At 38.1% G+C, this 20711-nt stretch overlaps 1 protein-coding gene across 1 annotated transcript in view; it reads right to left on the minus strand.

Moving 5' to 3' along the window:
• Nucleotides 1-20711, minus strand: part of LOC109107639 (corticotropin-releasing factor receptor 2) — a 104484-nt gene that overhangs the window by 13359 nt on the left and 70414 nt on the right. The window contains 7 exon segments of the mRNA XM_042719331.1: nucleotides 13011-13091; nucleotides 13093-13128; nucleotides 14233-14260; nucleotides 16679-16764; nucleotides 17252-17314; nucleotides 17317-17329; nucleotides 18928-19000. Coding sequence (XP_042575265.1) covers nucleotides 13011-13091; nucleotides 13093-13128; nucleotides 14233-14260; nucleotides 16679-16764; nucleotides 17252-17314; nucleotides 17317-17329; nucleotides 18928-19000 — 380 coding nt within the window.

Genomic DNA, 20711 nt, shown 5'->3' on the forward strand with positions numbered 1-20711 from the left:
CGGACAAATCTTTCAAGAATGTACAAATAATCAGTCAGTTCTGCTGACAAGTCCCTACCAAGTTTCCATAATTGACTATTTTTAATGAAAGGCACATCCTCTTGAATGCTATTGTGACTGTTTTAAGGTCAAATTCCAGTTAGCTAGGCCTCTTGGGCGATAAAGGAGGTAAGAAGGAAGGCCCATCTGACACACACAACCACACACACACACACACAGCACACACCACACACACACACACACACAACACACTATCACAAACAAACACTTCAAATACTTCACCTTCACTTCACACCATGTCCCTACCAATTAAACTCATCACCTGTATCCACAAAACCAGCAAGCCCTCACGTAAAAGATAGCAGTAACAGGCTATATTTGGCCTATAACTCCAAACATCGGGAGTCTATAATCATTACCCTGACCACGGGCGACCAACCAAACATGGCAGACAACAAAAAATGTATGTACAGCATTGTTAAAGTATTGTAATCAAATGCTTAATGTAAAGTGGCTATTATGAGAAGAAGGCCCTAAAAGACTTGCTATTTTTTGCAAGATAGCCTGCTATAATGGGAAGTGGGCAGGATATTAGAACCTTGGAGGTTGGGTTTGCTAAATTAGGTCATGAACCACCAGAGCCAAAAAACAAGAAGCATGCATAATAAAATATGGGCTTCATGGCATATGAGTGAATGACCGAACTGAGAATGCACCAATGAAACGAAGAATTCAGATGGCAACTGCAGATTTTGATCCATAACCCATAGTAGAGCTATTTTTAGTTTCCTTGGTGTACTCTATCCTCACAACCAGTTCTTACAGAGTAAATGCCAAAAATAAAGTATTCAATGCTACTGACAATGCACTAGTAAAGAATACTATCTTATATTCAACAAGACAATGCCTGCTGAGGCTGGGGTTACACAAAGAACACTAAAATATACAGTAAATATGGCTTAGTCTGCACTGCCACTATCAGGACCAAGAATAGACGTTGATGACATAGTTTGTCGTCTTTGTATAGTTGCTTTATAGCTGACATCGAATTTGTTGCATAATTGACATTTGGCATCAAAACAGTCGACACTATTATTGAAGTAAACTGATTTGAGCTAAAATAATACATCAATTTTCTTCTGCTCATAGCTGAATTGGAAATAACACAGTTTACTGTAACTAACCAACAGTGAACTGACTGGAGGGCTTTCTGAATAAGCGACATCTTTAATTGTTAGAGTCTGCTTTACAACTTCCTGTTTTCTAGAACAGGAAATTGATCTCATATTTTCGATGAAATTTTGGGCATCATGGATTCTCCTTGTTTTTTCCTGTTATTACTGGGGTTTGGTGGGCGGCGATTCGCGCTATTTCCGTTTGAATATTGTGTAATCTTTATATAAATCGGATTGGGTGTGGATTCAACTTCAATTTTTTCCTACTTTCTAATACTTCTACCTACTGTCTATTCTAAAAATAAAAAACGCGAGGCATATGGCGGCAATCATTTTACCCACCACACACAGTGAAGGACGCCAATACAATAACCCACTACCCCTCTCCCATCAGTAACAAGCGGCCTCGACTCCCACATTAGCCATTAATCCAGTGACGGGCAGTGATGTTGAGTGTCTGTGTTGTGCCTACACTTTTGCGCCATTTCAGAGCCAGCAAACTACTCACCACACCTAACTATTGACAATAGCTAAGCTGCAACACAGCTAAGACGGCCACAACTGTGCAAGATTTCTATAAATATGCCATGAGATAATTTACTTTATAGTAATTTAAATTTGAGGTAAGTTAATTAATTAGTAAACATGCCACTAAACAGCTGCTTTATACCGAATTAGATGGTGACAGAATCAGGACTCTAATTGAAAGCTGCTTTGGGATACTTGCAGCTACTTCTTCCTTTAATTTTTATTTAAGATGTTGCGGATTCAAGAGGACGCAACAATGACTTTACAAGTCAAAAAAGAGGTTAGATTATTGTTGAAATTGACTACTTGTTTCCCTTAATTTCATTTTAATAAGTTCATTCTTCTCTGGACCACGTTACCAATTCATTACTTCTCTCTAATGTAATATCCATGCCAATCTACATAGGTATTCTGATCCAATTCTGAGAATTTTACTTTGTGGGGAGAGTGGCTGCTTTTTTAAAACTATTAATAATATTGGGTTCAATTCTGAATGAAAGTGTTTAGTGGAACCTCTAAGTGAATATTCCTTTTCAAAAACAGCAATTCACATTGCTGAGCCAGAGAGAAACTGCCTTGTCGTTGTGATTTGCAATTCAGCAGTATTCTTCATTGGACAAAACCATTTGAGGACAGTGGTACCGGCAGCTGTTACAGCTATATGCTGGCATACCATAGTGCATAATGTTTCCTGCAAAAATATTTGGTTCAGCCAGGTATTATGTGTGTCCTATCATTTGTGAATATTAATCATCTTTGCGTCAGTTCTTTTTTTTCACTGAATTGGCCAACCCCATCCCATTGAACCATCTGAAGTGGTTAATTAGTCAGTAAAACAAAAGGTATTTAGAAACTTAAACATGGTTTCCGGTTTGAGCACTCACTGAATGATTTAGTTTGCTAGACAGAAAAGTTCTCTCAAGGTGATTTTAACATGTGCATATACAAATTTTTAGAATTTTTTTGTGTGTGTGCAAAATTCCACCCCCCCTCTATGTGTACAGTCAGATGAAATCCTGCATGCAAAAGCAGCGTCCTGATTTTGACATGACAAGCACCTCCCTCTGGCACTCCACAAACAACCATTAAAAGAAAGCCTGTTGACTCCTTACTTATATGCCTCTGACAAAATGTAAAAAATAGTCCAAATCACATAGCCTGGAGAAAGCCAAAAACAAATAAGCCAAATCTGCTTATACTGACTGCTTTTTTAGCCTAGTCAGACTGCTTTTTAGTCTAGGCAGAAGGAAGCACCTACACATTTTTAAAGCAGTGGGTTGTCAGAATACCAACACAGCTTTGCTTCCGCAAAACAGACCGTTCAAAGATAATTGATAATCTAATCTGTTTAACAAGTATGATCTGCCACACTTATTAACAACACCATTCAGAGTTCATATGTTTATAATGTAAACTGCCATAATAAAAATAAATAAATAAAATTAAAAAAAGACAGATTCAGTGTAAGAGTTATAATATTATGGACATAAGAGTCCTTAAGCATATTATACATGTAGAGAACCTCGTAGATGAAAAGTGAAGTTGCTTCTGGCGCTTCAAACATACTGCCTCAGCATGCACATCAAACGCATCTTGTCATTAAAAATTCCAAGATATCTGTAGCTGCAAACCTTTCCACCATTTGACCTTTTATGTTAGTTGGTTGTGGAACAGGAAGTTGCTAGATCTTCAGTCCTTTGCCTTTACTCTTTTTTTACATCAACAAAAATCATTGTCACAGCATCTAATAAAATAATTCAACATTTTTCATCAACAAACTAACAATAACAGTCTCCAGTGTTGGGAGTAAAGCATTTAAAGGGATAGTTCACCCAAAAATCAAAATTATGTCATTAATGACTCACCCTCATGTCGTTCCAAACCCGTGAGACCTCCGTTCATCTTCGGAACACAGTTTAAGATATTTTAGATTTAGTCCGAGAGCTTTCTGTCCCTCCATTGAGAATGTATGTACGGTATACTGTCCACGTCCAGAAAGGTAATAAAAACATCATCAAAGTAGTCCATGTGACATCAGAGGCTCCGTTAGAATTTTTTGAAGCATCGAAAATACATTTTGGTCCAAAAATATCAAAAACTACGACTTTATTCAGCATTGACTTCTCTCCCGGGTCTGTTATGAGCGCGTTCACAGCACATCCGGTTCGCGAACGAATCACTCGATGTAACCGGATCTTCTTGAACCAGTTCACCAAATCGAACTGAATCGTTTGAAACGGTTCGCGTCAACAATAAGCATTAATCCACAAATGACTTAAACTGTTAACTTTTTTAACATTGCTGACACTCCCTCTGAGTTCAAATAAACCAATATCCCGGAGTAATTCATTTACTCAAACAGTACGGGTTTGTGACGGCACGTGAAGGCAGCATTAACTTTGCAGTTGTCTACAGATTTTTAACTAGTCTAATTATTCTTGTGTAGCAAAGACATAAACTATTGCAGTGGTTCCCAATCCAGGTCCTCCCGGAGAATATCCAACTGTGCACATTTTGTATGTCTCCTTAACGAAACACACCTGATTCAACTCATCAGTTCGTTAGTAAGGACTTTGCCACCATTGATCATGTGGTTAACAGAAGCATGGCAGAAGCTGCCAAATTAATTCAAACTAACCTACAAAGACACAGTAAGCTGTCAGTTCCGTCATCAAACATTCAGCCAGGAAAACCAGTCTGCCACAGTTACAATTTACAATACTTTTGCAGTACATTAAATGGCATTACTGTATAGTGAACTGTAACAAAATAAAAACGTTCATAGTCACGGGAAGAAGGAGGCGGGAACCGGCGAACATTTAAAATAAAAACTTTAATAATAAAATAAACACAAAATAGCGCGGCAGCCCCTCGCGGACGACTGCCACACACAAACAGAACCAAAACACTCTGGCCACTCACTTGTATTGACTGAGGAGCAGTTGTTGTCTGTTGTGGAAATGTTCAGGACAAAGAATGGCATACAGCTGTCTGAAATAAAGCATGTTACAGAGGAAAGCAATGACACCTTTGCCATTGAAGCAATCAGTCAGCATTCCAACTACAGCTTGCCTTTTGAAGAAGTACAGTACCAGGGGTCTTTTTTCTATAAAATGTTGCATAGAAACTGTCCTACATTTGATCTAATATCATTCCTCAAATGTGTGCAGCTGAATGGTTTCAGATCTCTGCCTTGTAAATGCCCCCAATTAATGTCATTAGCACTAGAAGCTCCAGTCCAAAGGTCCAGATCCTTTATGCGAGAGTATAAATTTCACGTATTCAGACTCACCGAAAACGTCCCAGGTGCGGTAATAATTCATGGTTCCCCAAGGGCAGAGGCTGCAATGTCGGAGAAAAACGCTTTGGGAATGCCCTGTATGCCCTGAATTCTGAATCACATGTGAAATGGTGCTCAGAATGTCCAAAGATGTCACGGGGTCCCCTTGACCATACAAAGCAGGTTGCCCCTCTGGGAAAACCCTTTGGTCCTTCCTGAGCCACCACTGCAGTGGTCTCTTAAGTGTACAACAGGCTAAAAGGTATCATGTTGGACACAGCTGCCATCAGACCCAACAGTTTCTGAAACTGTTTGACAGTGAGTGACTGGCCTTCTCTCACTCTCTCCACGGCTGTGAGGATCGACTCGATCCAAGCAGGAGACAGACGTGCCTGCATCCCACACCATGCCCAGAGAATTGGTTCTCTGTAGTGAAAAAAGCACACTTTCCCTGGTGTTTAGCCTTAACTCCAGCTGCCAGATGCTTCGATGGAGCTAGTATCAACCATTCGTCAATGTAGTTGAATATACAGATGCCCTGGAGTCGAAGAGGAACCAGAGCAGCATCCACACACTTGGTGAAAGTTTGGGGTGAGAGTGCAAGACCAAACAAAAGAACCCAATATTGGCACGCTTTGCTCCCGAAAGCAAACCTCAGGAACTTCCTGTGTTGAGGAAGGATGGTAATGTGGAAGTATGTCTCGTTCAGATCTATCATCTCAAATTTGAGACATTCTTTCAAGCAAGAATGATGGTCCGCAGATCTGACTTCTGCTTAGAAGCCTGCGACCGGGTGCACCGCTCTGACTCCAGATATTCTGGGGGAGTACGAGAAGCGACACTCCACCGAATGAGGAGCTGGAACATGGCTGGGGCTGCTCCCGCCCAGCAGTCCCTGAGACCCGTGTCTACCACTGGAAAATGTTAGGGCCTCATAAGTCTTATAATGACATTCTGACCACATGTACCTCCTGAGAGGAAGAGAGGTATAACAACATGTTCTCACTCGAGAATATTTATATCCCATGAGAGCGCTGTATTTAGAGAGTGAGGGAGGAGAAAGGGTGAGGCCTATCTCCAATCTCTCTATATGTAAATATTTACCTCAGAATTAAATGCTTGGCAGAATTAAATGCAGCCAAACAACCAGACAAGTGAACTCGGTCTGATTATCATATAAGATGCAATACAAAAGAATTGTGAATAATAGCCTGCAAACGCATTTACACATTTGCACGCATTTAAGGGAAAGAGAGAGAAAATGAACCTCCCTTCTGCTCATAATTTCCCCCCGGCATTATTTTGCTGTCAACCCGTAATGCCTTGGCAACGCGCGAGCCCCTCGATTCTACATCGCATAAGACTTTCTCTTCCCTCTAGAAAAAACGCCAGCAGAAGCAGAGCTAAATGTCCAAGGTAATGCACACTTGTACACATAGGGACATTTTATGAATGAACACAGCCAGCCCTCTCAAGAGCTGACTGTGTGTGCTCCGCTCCAAACAAACCACACATAAATCACGTGGATCCCCACCCCTTATTTTAACAAGGGCAGGGAGAAATGAGCAATCTAATATGCAGTATGCTTTTCATATGCAAAAGATTGAGATGGCGAGTCCTCAATCTCATCTACAATATTGCTAACAACATCAGACTCCTCTGAGGAAGATAGCTGCAGCATAGAGCTCTCAAACAAAGGGGGCTTCCGAACCCCGATAGAGAGCGCTAGATTCATATGCGATCCCCGCGATTGCAATTGTAGCCGTGCCTCAGCAACAGCGGGATAGGGACCACAAAGACCGCAACCATGGACACACTCCTTGAAGTGTCCCAAACAACTCCCAAACAAACAACACAACAATCCTGTGCATTCACACCCATAATGTTGATGGCTCGTTTCCACTGAGCGGTACTGTACAGTACAGTTCAGTACAGTACGATTTGGTACGTGTAACCCTGATCAGGCTTGCGTTTCCACTGCCAATAGTACCTTTAATTGGTAGGCGTGGTGCATGCCGGAAAGTTGTGATCGACGATGAACCCCGACAATAAGCATAACTCTACCTCTTTTTGTTAAATGTCAGTTTTAATGAACAATAATAGGCATTATAAAAATATAAGTACAAAGTATAAGAGGCTTATATCAGAGGAAATAAAGACAAAAGCAAACAGTTCAGTCAAACGTAAGCTACAAATACAGCGCTGTACGGTAAAGTTCAAATATATGAAGTTAAACATAACTTTGTGCTCAGCCAAAATGATATGACCAGGAACAAATAATAGACGAATGCCTGTTAAATATAGCCAACCCAAAACAGACAAGAATGCATTTTGATAATGGCTATTGTCTGTGTGAAATATAAAATGATAAAATACAGAGTTACTGTTTTTTGTGTTTGCATAAGTGTAAATAAGCCCAACACTGACAGCAGGCGAGTGAAAGATGCTTTATCCCTTTGTATCGTAAAAGTGATGATTCTGAATCAACTGATCAATGTTCTGCGGTGAGTTAAGCTCCACACGTTTTCCCTTTGCCGTGCTAGGTACGCACAGCAGAAGGGTACCAAAAGGAGTGGTATGCAGGTGGTTCTTCATTTTGGTACCATTCACAACTTCTGACAGTGGAAGCGGAAGTGATAGCTCCGCACTGTACTGTACCCGAACGTGCAGCTTAGTGAAAATGAGCCATTAGATGCCGGATTGAAACCTCCAGTCTAAGTGCTGTATGTTTAGCTTGCCATATAGAGGTGATTGTGAACTGTTTTACAAAGAACAGAAAAATAAGACTGCCACAATTTTCACACAGGAGCATACACACTGCTAAACACAAAGAGAAGCTAACATTGCTTACATTTCGGATCAGCTTTTTAATCTCTTTCTGGTCCTCACGTTTCCCCCACCATTGGCGTTTTGCCATTCCGGTTGGACTGATGTTCACATGTATTGATTTAGGCATGGACACCCAGGGGCAGAACCAAAGCGTCTCTCCAACATGGCGTGGAGTTCCCGAAGAGATAACTTAATGTTTTAAATGGCCCCAAGGTTTCGATTAAACAAATTAAATTTTGCAATTCAATTTCAATTTTTATATAGAACATGTATACAAAAGCCACTACTGACTCACATAAAAGTGCTGCATTACCACAGAGAGATTCAAAAAAGAATATAAAAATCAGCAAACAACTACAGAGGTGAACAGGTCTCTCCCTAATAATAAATAAGTAAATAGATTAATAACACCAGAGAGAAACCAAGTATAAAACCATAAAAGATTAAACAATAACCTTAATAGAAAATTATTTTAAGTCAAACAACTGATATGTTTTTTTACACGAGAATTTAAAGTGGACAGAGAAGGGCAAGTTTATTCTCAAAAGAGGCTATTCCACAGCCACGCCCAACCACTGAGAAAGCTCGTCCCCCTAATTGAGTCTGGATTGTGGGACTAACGAGATTCCTGATTACTGTATCTTAATGTCTGGATGGAGTATGATCAGACATCTAAGATAATAAATAGGGACAGTCCTGTAAAGATTTATATACAAATAAAATTTTAAAATCAATTCTGAATTTAATAGGCAGCCCAGGAAGTCCCAGAATTGGAGTCTGTGAGTGCCTTTGTCAATGTGAGCAAATGTTTATTATGGAATGCCTTTGAGACAAAAAGGCCAGCTTGAGTGAAAACAGACTGTGGTGCAAGAAACTGAACATTATTTACAACAATTAGTTACTATAATCCAGAGCGTTCATTCAAATGGGAAAATACGATTATTTTCCGTTTCTCGCGAACGTTTTCGTTCAAACCCAATGGTTCACACAATGATTCGCATAGAAGCAAGGATAGTATTAAAGCAAGTCCAATAAGATTGGAAGACGAATGGTTTTGCATGTCTACAAGCCATATAAAGTGAATAACTAGTCCGGTGGTTAGCTCGCCATTCTCATGCGCTGACAAAGAGAAATCAAGTGAAAACACTTTTAGTGCGGCCCCTGGATATTTCAAGTGGTCAGTTCCAGGCATGGTGTATAGCATAAGCTCAGTTAGTCAACACTGTTGTCCTCAGCGTGGAATTATAGAGCTCTTGTAGATTCCGGGCTGCTTGATCCATACCCATTTTCAGCAGGCCTTCAGTCCAATGTGTAATGAACTGATTCCCCTAGTTTCACCAAACAGACCTGTTTCAAAACAGTGATTTGTCTTTTGAACCAGACATTCAGTCCCTAACACGTTTGTCTGGGCTCTGGATTACGGGGCAAAATTTCTGTAAATTAATGTTCAGTTTCTTCACACAGAGTGAGGTCGTGGTTCACTTCATGAAACCTCAATGTATCCTCATGCGGCCACGTGTAATGTATTTGTGTTGGAACGACCTTGATATTGCATGTTACAGTTTACCATATAATCATTTAGCCGACGCTTGTAATCCATGCGGAACTTACAAATTAGAACTAGATGAGAAAGCAATCAGACGCACCGGATAGAACAACAGACAAGATATACCAGTGCCGATGCTGCACAGTCTCAGTTAGGTCTAGTCAAAGAACTCATAGCACGGTTTTTTTTGTCTTTTCACACAGAATAGGATAACAAACAGAGAAAGAAAATGAAGTGCTATCTTATTTGGTCAATCGTGCTGTGAAAAAGAATGAGTCTTTAGAGTTTTTTTGAAAAATGAGGAAGATGACAGAGACTATAGAATCCAATTGTTAAACGAATAGACTGACAGGCGTTGCAATTTGTTCCTAGCCTCGATAAAAATGCTGAATTCTACCAAAATAAATGGCCAATAATATAGTAGAACCTGTTTGGTTGCACTATATGAATATTTTATATTAGATTTACATTGTGTTGATTTTATTTTTATTATGATTATTAATTATTGTCCCTGATTGTCAGACAACACTGTCACTTTGCCCAGACAAAAGTTCCCTTCGGACAGAATTAGTTATCCGTATCCTTATCCTTGGACCGCGATTTTCGATTGTGAGAGTTGGAGGGTCATCCTCCACCGCACAGTCCAGGGAAAAAGGTGTGTGAGAGGTGATTTTTGAAACCCTCTTGTGGGAGGGGCAACCACAGTCACCCTTCACTGCGAAGTGCAAGCTTCTGGAGGGCGCATAAGTTTGATCTAGGCGTGAGGTTAGGTAGATTGGTGTCCGTGCCAGTGGTCATGTCTTGTGGGCAAGCAATCAGTACCTTGAATTTTGATGCGAGTTGGCTACTGGTAGACCCAAAGTGTAAGCTCGGAAGAGTGAGAGGACGTAACGTGAGCTTGTTGTGACCTCATTGAACGACCAACCGCGCTGCTGCTCCGGATGGAATCAGTTGTAGAGTCTATGATAGTACATGCTGATAGGCCTGCTGGGAGAGCCGCATAATAGTCCAGTCTGGAGAGAACAAGAGCTTTGGACAAGAAGTTGGGTGGCTTGCTCTGACAGGAAGGGTTCTAATCTTCCGAATGTCTGTATAGGGACAAATCTTCAGTGACCGGTCGTTGGAGCGAAGTATGGTTCAGAAGTTTAAGGCTGGATGATCCATCGCCAACTCCTAGGTTTCTGAGGCTGGTCCTGGAAGGTCTGTAAGGATAATGCTGTTTTTAATCCTCAAAACTGCATCACAGCTGCTGACTTGCATTTTATGAATCACAGAGGACCATACATGTTCTAAGTAGAATGACAAAAAGTCCACCTACATCTTAGATGGCCTGAGAGTGAGTAAATTAACGATTTCCGTGCTAGCCAGACCCACGCTGTGGGCCTACTTCAATTGGCTCAACGGGGCAAGCATCGCAGTGCCTGTGGGTGGCTAGGTATGTCGAAGGTGCTGTGGCGGCTTAGACAGTTCGAAGAGTCATACAAACTCTAAATGACATTGTCTAAAATGAACTTGAACCAGCACTGTCGGGACATATATACTGGTTATGTCATTGCATGGCACAGATGTCAGTTTCCACTAAGTGCAAGACGGTTGTTCGGAAATAGTTCAAGGCCCGCCCCAAGATTCATGAATCCTCGAGTTTACACCCTATTCCCCGTTCCTCAAGCAAATAAGAGTAATACTACTTCTACAGGGAGGTTGTGGATGCTTGCAGTGACATTTGCAGAAGCAATGTTAAGCCTGGATGTGTCATGCCACACAAGTTTACGTTCGTATAGAGGTTTTTTTTTCCAGCATGTACAGTGCCTTTTAAAATATGGCTTTGATTCACATTTTACGTTTATAATTTTTGTATAGCTTTTGTTAATTTGTTTTTGGCTAATGTAGATCTGTATTAGCATTGTGATATCCGATGTATAGATAAAGGTCCTCACATGATGGTTTGGGGGGATTTTTTGGATACTGTGTGTGTATGAAAATTTTGGTGCCTCAATGTGAATCGGCTTGTTTTAAAATTGTGATGGTATCGTATAGCTGCGTCGTGAATGACTTTGTGGATGGCTAACGGGGATTTATCAACTTGAAATCGTGTTTGAGTCTGTATTCTTACTGAGCTGTTGCCTTTGCTATGTATGTGTGTGTGCCTGATGAAGAGGTCTTTGACGAGAAACGTTGCCACTTTTTAACTTTAAGTTGTGTTTTTCTAGACAAAACCTATTAAAGATATTTTAATTTTAGAATCTGATGGGGATTTGAGATGTTGATTTTGAAGTCTAGTGGGTCTATGTAGAGAACCGTGTGTAGTGTTTTGCAAAAGCCGTTGATATAGTTAAGACACTAGTGTAAGCAAAATCTTGGCAAATTCAGAATTGGAAGTTATGGGAACTAAGCAGTTTCAATATCCAATTTTTATTGTTTAAAATTTGTGAAAAAGTGTAATAGGCATCTAATAGGCGCTAAATCAGCATATTAGAATGATTTCTGAAGGATCATGTGACACCAAAGACTAGTAATGATGTTAAAAATTTTGCATTTCCATCACAGTATATAGCCTACCTATTTTTTTTATTTTTTTTACTTATTTTTATGTTTTTAAGTAAATAAATAAACATTAATAATATAAATAGTAATAATGTTTTACAATATTTCTTGTTTTAAAAAAGACTTTTAAAAACCATTACATATATTTCACCTCTCCTAAACTTTGGAATGGTATTGTATGTTTGCACTTTTTATATTAGGGAAGTCGTGGCCTAATGGTTAGAGGGAGTCGGGACTCCAATCGAAGGGTTGTGCGTTTGAGGTCTCGGGCCGACAGGAATTTTGGGTGGGGGGAGTGCATGTATAGTTCTCTCTCACCTTCAATACCCACGACTTAGGTGACCCCAGGCAAGGCATCCCAGACCCCCCAACTGCTCCCAGTACGGCGCCGCAGCATAAAAATGGCTGCCCACTGCTCACCCGGGTGTGTGTTCACAGTGTGTGTGTGTTCACTGCTCTGTGTGTGCGCCGGATGGAGTTAAATGCAGGCAATTCTGAGTATGGGTCTGCTTGGCTGAATCATGTCCGCGTCCGTCCTGGCATGTATCTCTTTTTTTTTAATTATTTGCATTCATTAATATATGTTAGCCTATATATCTTAGCAGAGCAGAGCTAAAAATGTAATATTAACCATTCCAATCATAGCTAACTGCAATTTCAATGTTGTGTTTTTTGTTTGTTTGTTTTTTCACAAGACACTTGCTATAGGCAAAAATACTGAAAGAAATGCTGGTTGGCCAAAACATTTCGAAATTCATTCCTGTGTTTTCACAATATAGCTTTGACTACATTCAATTACAAGTGAAAATAAGTTTTATTGTTATTCTATAATGCTTTTCTTAATAGTAATAGTTTACAGTGAGGGCATGTGATTGGCTTGACCAAGATTCATATTTGGTAACTTACAGACTGAGAAAGAAAGAGTTCTGGAAAAATGGCTTAAGTTTTGCTATCAGCTTCTAATGTACTTAGAATTTAAAAGCACAGGGATACATTAACTCTTTTTTTTCACTAACATTTTCTCTGAACTGGCCAGTTCTAGAACGTGCATTCAGAGAAACAAGATAGGCATATGAGATCTCTGTGCAGACATAATCTGATCACTTACCTGAAAGGACTGTAGAAATGGTTGGAAATATATAAACTACAATGTTGAGATATAATAAATACACTCGCCTGGGTTCACAAAGGAACAGCATGTATGTGATACAAAGTAAAGGCAGAAGCTTACTAGAGTTGGCCTTCACGCTTCCTGCAGTCACAGAAAAGAGGAAAATGGAAAAAGGGAAAGAGAGGGGCAAATGTAATTAGATTCATGGCACATAACTGATTTGAACACATTCCCTAACTTCAAACTTTGGAGTCTCATCACTTTTTAAAATATTGAGGAAAATGTTATGAAGCAAACTATTAGCCATCAGTGGCTCGCTCAAATTCACACCAGTCAGGGCTTTACTAGTATTTAAAATACATTCAGATGTCCCAAATGTAAGATAGTGGCTAGGGCCATCATAAAGATATAACGCTCATAGGCTACAAGGTTCCAAAGGGTGGTTGTATGGCGATTCTGCAACAGAGAGAACTATTATTTTTTTTTTGGTTCCCCAGAGAACCATTCACTGGTTGCAGAGTTAGAAGTTTTTTTTTTTTTTTTTTTTTTTTTTTAGTGCAAGGAGGGCTTTTTATAATCTAAAACCTTTTCCACTACAAGGAACTTTTTGTGCAGTGGAAAGATTCCATGGATTTTAAAGGTTCTTCATGGAACCATCGATGCTAATAAATAACATTTATTTTAAGAGTGTATAGTGTAACATTTCAACATCTGAAGGTTAGGTACATCAAAGGTACATAAAAACATGGAGTTCCTGCTTTCCCTGTGATCAGGTGTGAACTGCAGACCCGTGGCAGTGAAATCACTGATTATTTTTAAATACTATAATGACTGTGTGCCAGAGATGTCATGCTCCAATAAGCTCACTCAAATGTATAATTTCCATTCCATTCCAAACCATTAATTTCCTGTTACCTTTAAATACAGTAGTTTGTCTATAATGTATAATTTGGCCTCTTATCAAATGTGACAGCAACAAAATACGGCTGTAATGGACAATAAGCCAGCAGAAGTGATAATGAGAAAAGATCTCCAACTATGATTTTCAGATGTGACGATAAGAAGTAAAGAAATGTGCACTGCTCAGCAGCACCTCTAATGTTGTAGATGCTTAGATATTTAAAGTTAGGAAAAAGCAGACTAATATTTCATTAGTATAATTAATCACTATGCTTGTGTTTTAATATTGCTTCTGCACTTGTACTTCAGTCTCGGTAACTACCAGAGTTCTTGCCACTCACACTTCTCTTCCTGTGTCATCGATGCCACTTCAGAGCTGCCTACTTCAAACCCTGCCATATTTACATAAGTACATTCAAGACACCTCTGTACACTCCTGAAAACACCTTTTGTGATAGGTTATATCATGTTTCCCTTGCATCTTCTGAACCACACCACACAAAAATGAAATCTGTATGTTTAAAGTTTTCCATTTTAATCATGTAAGCTATACTGCATATTATTTGCATTATCTGTGCAAACTGCTATTTGCATGCACTTTATAATGTTGGGTTATTCACAAACTATTCAATATTTACTATTCAAAATTATAATGGTTGCTACCACCTGATTATACATGAAATAAGTTCTAATTATACAAGTTTTGTTGGCTGTAATTTGACTTGTAATTGCTGTACATAGGTAAGCAATGGCTAAGGTCGTAAGATTTTACTGTAGAATGAGCTGCATTTTAAATAGAACAATTAAACTGGCCTTAAGTTTTGATGTTTAGGTATATGTGCATCATAAGTTCTTGCTCTCCCTGTGATCAGGTGTGATCTTAATTTGGATTATTTTTCGCTATAATAAATATGTGCCATAGACATCATAATCTCTTCAAATGGAATAATTTGCCATTCCATTCTGAACCATTTATTTCCTGTAAACCTTAACTACAGTAGTTCATCAAAAGTCAATTTCACCAGTAGTCAACAACATATCATTTGGCCTCTTATCAAAGGTGACAACAAAATACACCTTCACTGTAAATTTCAATATGTAAGCGTCATTTCAGAAAAATTATTTTGCTAAATTATTGCCCAATAAAAAATCTACTTAAGGTTTCTGCATATTTTTAAGTTTACTCATAAGCCAATTTAAGAAACTTGAATATACTAAGTAACCTTAACTAGATTTTACTGAGGCAACTAAGTTGGCAAGTTTTTTCAAAGTAAAGTTAATAAATTGAAATACAAAGTGTATGTAATTGAAAATATTGTATGATTTAAGGTGTAGTAAGCCTACTGATATAGCCTTAAAAATTTACTTGAATTAATGTAATGACATCATCTGAACTTGCAATACCTTGATTTTTTATTAAAATGACACCACTAGTGCATCTTTCCTTTAATGTCAATGTATTATGGTTTGTGCAAGGAATATGAAGGACTGTGTATGCTGGGTTGAAAGCGTCAAACAATAATAGCAGTAACTTCAATCATATGAAGTATTCTTCTAAAGCAAATGCAACCCACATAAAAAAAAAAATGTGCCATCATCCACTCTGTCATTGTTTTCTTCAGAAATCTAACCTTTTTTAAAAAAAAAGAGGATTAATTATACATAAGCTTGTCCTCAAGACCCAGTCTCACTCCATTAATGCTTTTGCAAATCAAGTGAAATGCCACAACAGATTTTGCAAATGCATTCTCAGAAAACTCAGATGAAAGGTCTCATTTTATTCCTGCTTTGACTGAAGTAAGTATTGCCCTGAGATATATTCACGCATTAGGTACAGTATGTCATGCTTTCGGGTGTTCAAAAGTGAAGAAAAAAAAAAAAACCTTCTAAAATGGTAGACTTAAATAGTGAAAAAACTTTAAAACCCTTAACTTTAAATCCTCAAAACCAAGTAACCTCAGGTGACATGACAACACAGACTTGTATAAAGATAAAGTTTAGCTTTTTCTGATTGGGTTTTAGAACAGATAAAGGGCTTAGTGTCTATAGAGGCATGCAGAGAAATCTAGATCACAGTAGAAGGTTAAAAGAATTTTAAGCAGGTAGGTAGGTGCTATTTTGCTTGATCTATGTAAGGCATTTGGTACACTAAACCACAACAAACTCTTTTCTAAATTATCATATTTTAATTTCACAGTTAATGCAATGAAATAGACTTAGTTGTATCTGATTATGAGGAAACATTGTGCATTGAAACCTTTTCAACCTTAACAGTGGAGTTCCTCAGGGATCTGTTGTTGGGCCTCTTTAGTTTGTACCTGAACAATTTTCTAGAAGCTTGTCCTGATGTAAATATTCACATATATGCAGGTGACACTGGGATTTATATACATGCTAAAATTACAGTACAGGTGGTGCTCAAATTATCTTCTGCGATGACAAAACTCTGATTGCTTATTCAATGCTATCTAGTGCTAAATGCCCAGAAAACCACATAAATGTATGTCAAAAGTAAAATGTACCTGAATTCAGTGTTTGTTTGTTTTTCTCACTTTCATATTGTATAACATCATGGTCACGAGCAGGAAATTGCCACAAGTTTTGAAACTACATGAGGGTAAATAAATAATGACAGAGCATTTATATTTGGGAGAACTATTCCTCTACTGAACATGAAACAGGATTTCATTTAGCCTAAGCAAACACATCTTACTGCTCTTGTCCATCACAATTATAGTGAGCAATAGTTATTTAAAGATTTTTACCTGTATTGTATTGTTTCAGATGTGGTCGAGGCCCTCAGCTTTGTCATTAAAATGCGCACAATGTTGAAAAGGAACACAAAATTTATCTATACGACGAGAAAGAAAAGATATGTAGGTTATTGATTGTGCATTTTCTCGAAATAGTTTCATAACATGCAGACATTTAAAGCTGTGGAGAGCTCATAAAGACACTAGTAGGTTTTGCCCCTGCAGAATGGCTTACAGTTAAATACTGTTATTATAATGCTTTTACATGAAGAAGGTATAAAAATAGAAAACAAGATTAAACTTCTTATCGAAACAATACAGCAATAATTCTTTAAAGATCAAGTGCCTATCTGAAAACAGCCGCACACCATATTGCTATCGTAGTTAAAAGCTATATCCTTGAAAGGAACTGGCTACTATTAGATGAGTATAATAATCCTTACACAAATATAGCGAGTGTGATGATTGACAATTACATTTTCAGGCGCAATCTTCAGTCTTTGTAATGGTTTAAGAGTTTCTATTGCTGGAGGAATATGACATCAAAAATCATAGCTAGCAATAACAACTAATACGTAGCCCCACAGACAAGAAGAACTAAAACACAGGACCCTGATAAATGTAGTCTATGTACTTTCGCGGTTTCCTTCACCAAACCAGCATCTGAAAACACAAAGATTTTGTTGAGTATGTGGACCTACTATAGTTTAGTATTAACCGTTTATATAATTACTTGTACACTTTTAAACCACAAAAAAAAAAAGGCAATATCTGTGATTCAATAAAATAACCCTATAACTGCTGCCAATAACACTAGATTCGAATATTTTTATTCCGTGTCTTTGATCATTGTTATGAATGGTCGTAAACCCACTATATAGTTCACCTAACCCGTGCTTATATGCCCAAACCTGGTCCTGGAGGCCCCGCGTGCTCGCCCTGCAACACTTTTATAGTGTCTCCCATAAGTCACAACGCGCACCCCAGGTGTTTAGTTACCTTCTTGCGGTTCTCTACTAATTAGAGCCCCGATGAGTGGAAACAGGTGTGTACCACGATAGAGAGGAGATCATACATACGAAAAGTGCAGGGCAGGGGGGGCCTCCACGGAACAGGTTTGGGACGCACTCGGCACTAACCTGACCTACAGAATGCAACTATTGTGCATTTTGCAGTCAGTAATTATAGAACCTATTTGTTTAACTCAAAATATTAGTGAACACCTTAAAAGTTGCTAAAAAGTGGACAATTAGTCTCAGAAGTACTGCAAAAGTCCAATATTCAGGTATACTTCATCGTACATTCCTATACTACCTACAAAAACTATTGGATAATAAAAAAAGTATATTGAACTTTTTACGGATGTTTACTTTAATAAAATAAATTGAAAGTGTACTTCTATTTTTTTGTAAGGGCCCTATAAATTCTATGTTATCAGATGTATTTTCACTTTGCAGATGATAAAACAGTTGAAAAAACACCCATAGACTATTCTATGTTATCAGATGTATTTTCACTTTGCAGATGATAAAACAGTTGAAAAGGCAGGTTTGTTTTTTTTTTTGTTTGTTTTTTTTTTTTTTTTGTTTTTTACAATTTTGCTGTCCATGAACAGATTTTTGGTACCTTACACTTTATTTTCTGTCCTTGTTACAGTGTAATTATATTTAAGTACTAAGTAATATCATTACTACATGTACTTACTATATTGGCTAGGGTTAGGATTAGGGGTTTGGTTAGGGGTACTTGCATGTAATAGGGCATAACATGATTGTATTATAATGTAAGTACATTGTAACATGTAACAAGGACACCGTTAAAATACCGAGTCACGATCGCTACCTGATATGATGTGTTTTAACAATTTTAGATACAACAAAAAGGGGCACACTTATTTCTTAGAGAGGGGTGGTTGTTTTTGCTTCTTTATTCTAACTATCTTGTATTTTATGAAACATGTAATTGGGAGGAAATTCCACTTATTTCCAAGTAGGTGTTCCTGTGGCTCGTGTTATAGAGCATTGTGTTAGCAGTGCAAAAGGTTGTGGGTTTTGATTCCCAGGAAACACCATGTTAGGTAAATAAAGTTGCCTGAATGCACTGTAAGTCGCTTTGGATAAAAGAGTCTGCTAAATGCATAAATGTAAGTATTAATCACAGGCTGATAGATGACATCTCTTGCCAGATATACTCTACAATTACCCTGTTCAACCATTTTTTCACTCCAGTCATAAGCATTTCTTTCGCAAAAAATCAGCAACTTTTTTTTACTGTTCGGTTTTCCGTTGTAAAGTTTTCCAATGGCCCACGCTATAATTATCGGACATGGTATACCTGAAAGGAGAAGGGGACTGCATATATTGGCAAGTCACACTTCACAGACAGAAACTGAAAAAAAAAAAAAAAAAAACTGAAAATGAAACATTGTTTTCCCAACAGGTGATTATCATATTGAAATGTACTAAACAGCTGTGCCATTTTTGTGTTTCAATATTTTAGAGCAAAAAGCTTTTTATAACCCTTTCCACCCACAACTTAATCAAGCACTAAATGCCACTGAACCTGCGCTGTGGGAAGTTTTGTGTCATTTTTCAAATATGTACCTCATTCACCAAATGTCAGCACTATTTGCCAACAGCCACAATTAACACTGAGCTTACTGCTCAACAGAAAGATAGATGAACACAGAAAAGCATTTGAAAACTAGTGTATGTGCATTTCTTTTGATCAAGGTATTCATCAAAAGATGATCAAATTGACAGAAGAAAAGTGTTAAACACTGGCCACTTTTTTTGTAAACCAGCAAACTACTAACAGAACACATCAGATTATTGAGCCAGAGAGATTGCCATGAATTACTTGAGTCTACTTAATCAGAACCTATTATATTTGCAATATGCAGCTGATGCCAGTAAGATTTCCACCATACTGCCAGCTTTTTAATTGCATTTATTTGTAATCACTTATGCAATGCTTATGCATTTTAAAGACACTTTCACGTTACGTTAAAAATAAAAATACAATAGCAACAACATCTTTTTTTTACTACAAACTGTTGTTCGGCAATAATAAACAGCCTGGTTATTATTAACAGTCACCTTCTATTTCTACCCATGAGTCAAGAAACACTCAGTAAACACACGCAGGGGTCATGATGATTACAGCTTTAAGATCACTCTTAACAAACAGCTCACTCAAAGCGGAATCTCATGCTTTAAGTTATTCAAATTTTATTTAATTTTGATGTCGGACTTGAAAATGAAAGTATGGAGTGGGTGAGTTGTTTTGCTTGTATTATTAGTACCCTCCATTTCCACTCTTAATTTGTTTGACTGTCATTAGATTCATGCCAATTTACAAACCCTGTAAGGTTGCAGGGCATTACTGAAACAGGCAGTGTTACTGTTAGATTACATAGGCGTTAGGTTCGGATGGCAATGATCTTGAATTTAGCCTCTCATGAACTTTTGCTGTATGTAGCAGGTCTCCTTCACACTCAAACAATGCTACAGGAGCTTATACTGCCACATTCATTTAGTTTTTATCCTTGTTTTTGTTTACGCTTTTTTGCCCTGGAATCCTCGTGACAAAATGCAACTACTCTACTGCATCACTGCAAAAAAATAACGCCTTTGGCCCTATATCTTAAAAAAAGAAACAGCAGAAACAATTTGGTTGAAGGCAATTTATGTCAATGTGCATTTTATCTTATCTGCTGAGCTGGTCTCATCTACATCAAACAAGTCGCTGGTTGCTTGCCTCTGAAGTATGCATTTCTCTTCAGCATACGTACCCACTGCAGCTGAGAGTGACTGGTGTTCCTTTTCCCGTTGCGGTAATCCTAAAAAAGACACACCCTCTAGCATACAAAACAATTTAAAAATGAATTCTAGCTAGATATCTATACCAACAAAGCACAAGTTTAACTTCGAAATAATAAGTCAGTACAACATAATTATGTTTGGACCAGTGTTGAGACCCCTTCTCTTGAATGCGAGGCATGTTATCTTTGTTTTACTGTAAAAATGAAATGCAGCCATTGCGT

This window comes from Cyprinus carpio, chromosome B2 (assembly GCF_018340385.1).
Source record: "Cyprinus carpio isolate SPL01 chromosome B2, ASM1834038v1, whole genome shotgun sequence".
NCBI classification, from domain to species: Eukaryota; Metazoa; Chordata; class Actinopteri; order Cypriniformes; family Cyprinidae; genus Cyprinus; species Cyprinus carpio.